The following is a 1,977-nucleotide window of genomic DNA, read 5'->3' on the forward strand; positions in this document are numbered from 1 at the left end:
GTGGGATTGCCCGCAACACCACACACATGCTCCAGCCATTATATGTTAAGGTAAATTTACATTTTTTGTACTTTTGTAACGTGGTGTGGTTTTCTTTCTGTACTGTAATTATACAAATAAGTCAAACAAGTGTTTGGTTAGTTTAGTTCATATCAGTTTTTATTGCATGTATTTATTTTAATTTATGTTCTGTTTTACTGATTTTCAGATATTTTGACCTCTCAAATCCTGAGTGGACACCTTCTGGTCCAGCCTTCCATACGACAGAAAGGGGTTACTGTTCACCCAGGCGAAGTTTCCTGCGGTGTTGAGGCACGCAATGGACCAGGCATCCCCGGCCTCCGTACAGCATTCGTTTGCTGCGTCGGGTCTGTGTCCAGTCAACCGCAGAGCTATCAACACGTCACAAATGGTGGCACCAACATTCGCCCCGACAAACGTAAATCGTAAGTCACAGCGCACAGGGTTACGTATTAAGCATTGTACATACGTAAGGCATTGGATGCGTTGCTGGTGCATTTTAGAACTAGAAGACCAATGTCTTGTAGTATATTATTATGAATTGCTTTAACTGGTAAGCCGGATTTGGAATCGTTTCTTGTTTTTGTACCGGTATAAAGTGATTAAATGTTAATTTTTCAGAAGCGCCAACATTCGTTGCTGAGACGTGTACAATTTGCGGGAATTATACAAACACTCACTGGTTGAGATGGGCATTGTTCCCGCACGGTTGGCCAAGATCCTGGCCCCAACTCCAGAGCCACCAATGGAGAAAAAAAGGCATCAGCACAGCGTCAACAGAAAGGCCGAGTTTCGACTTCAAGCCAGATTGCTGGCGAACTGAGAGTACGTGACGTGAAAACATATCGATAAAGCAGTGAGTTATTTGTGCAATATATCAATAAATACTTGTTTATTTGTTTAACATCCACAACTCTTGCAATCTTTGCATGAACATATACACGATGGCATTTTATGTTCAATGCTTGTATTGGCATTATGTCAGGAAAAAGAAAGACAGGAGCAAGAGAGGAGAGACGGTATTGAGATGATAAGAAAATAAGCTGAGGAGAGAATTCAAAAGAAAGAATAAGAGCGTGTTGAAAAGGAGCAAAGAAAAACGGAAAGCCTGGAGAACAAACGACAGAGAGAAGAGGAGGCTACAGAACACAAACGGGCAAGAGTGGAGGTCATAGCAGAAGCGGCTGCTGCGGTATATGTGTTTGCCAACTGTGGGGAAAGAGGACGTGTGGACGATGAAGAGAGGGGTGTTGAGTGGTATGGATGTGACGGGTGTGAATGCTGGTATCATGGTGGGTGTCAAACGCAGTATGAGCTGATGATGGCGGTGACAAGTTTGTGTGATGGGGATGAATGGACGTTTTAGTGGTGTACTCCTTGGGAGTATGAAGAATGAGGTACTGTAAGTATGTACTTGAGATTGCGTGCACGCTTGAAGGCGAGAGTGCGTGTGTTCGAACGCGTGCGTGAAGTTGTGTGTCTGTGCAGTGCGATGATGTATGTTTTATTGTATAAAATTGAATAAAAACAAAAAATCATATAAAAACAAGTTTTTGATAATTCTGATGAATAAATAATCAATATAGTTTAATGTTGGAAAGTTTTTTATCTTTAACTTTCAAAGGAACTTCAAAAGAACGACGCATTGACAATCTATAAGTTATGGTGTTTTGTAACCCTTTTCTCTCGTGGTGGACCTCCTACTAAATACCAAGAAGTTAAATGCTATATATAGCTGTTTATAGAGCTAGCTATTGTTTAACATTCAGAATGTAAACATTTGTTCATTGATACAAAATTTCATTAACATTTTATTTTAAACGGACTAATAAAAGAACATCAAAGCGCTGAAGGCACTGAAGTTGTTCGCTATTGCATAATCTTAGACGCAACTCAGTTTTCCAAATTATATTATAGCTTTTTATTTCACAAGTTTGAAATAAACACAACCCATTC

At 40.0% G+C, this 1,977-nt stretch overlaps 2 protein-coding genes across 2 annotated transcripts; both read left to right on the forward strand.

Moving 5' to 3' along the window:
• The first annotated feature begins 300 nt into the window (after nt 1–300).
• On the forward strand, nt 301–1,173 carry LOC127863564 (uncharacterized). Its single transcript, XM_052403129.1, has 2 exons — nt 301–446; nt 643–1,173. Exons 1-2 carry the CDS (start codon nt 320–322, stop codon nt 852–854), a joined length of 339 nt encoding a protein of 112 aa, XP_052259089.1. The 5' UTR covers nt 301–319; the 3' UTR covers nt 855–1,173.
• On the forward strand, nt 983–1,422 carry LOC127863558 (uncharacterized). The gene is made up of 2 exons (XM_052403123.1): nt 983–1,040; nt 1,095–1,422. The coding sequence occupies exons 1-2, from the start codon at nt 983–985 to the stop codon at nt 1,385–1,387; spliced, it is 351 nt and encodes a 116-aa protein (XP_052259083.1). The 3' UTR covers nt 1,388–1,422.
• Nucleotides 1,423–1,977: the final 555 nt, after the last annotated feature.

This window comes from Dreissena polymorpha, unplaced genomic scaffold, assembly GCF_020536995.1.
Source record: "Dreissena polymorpha isolate Duluth1 unplaced genomic scaffold, UMN_Dpol_1.0 chrUn016, whole genome shotgun sequence".
NCBI classification, from domain to species: Eukaryota; Metazoa; Mollusca; class Bivalvia; order Myida; family Dreissenidae; genus Dreissena; species Dreissena polymorpha.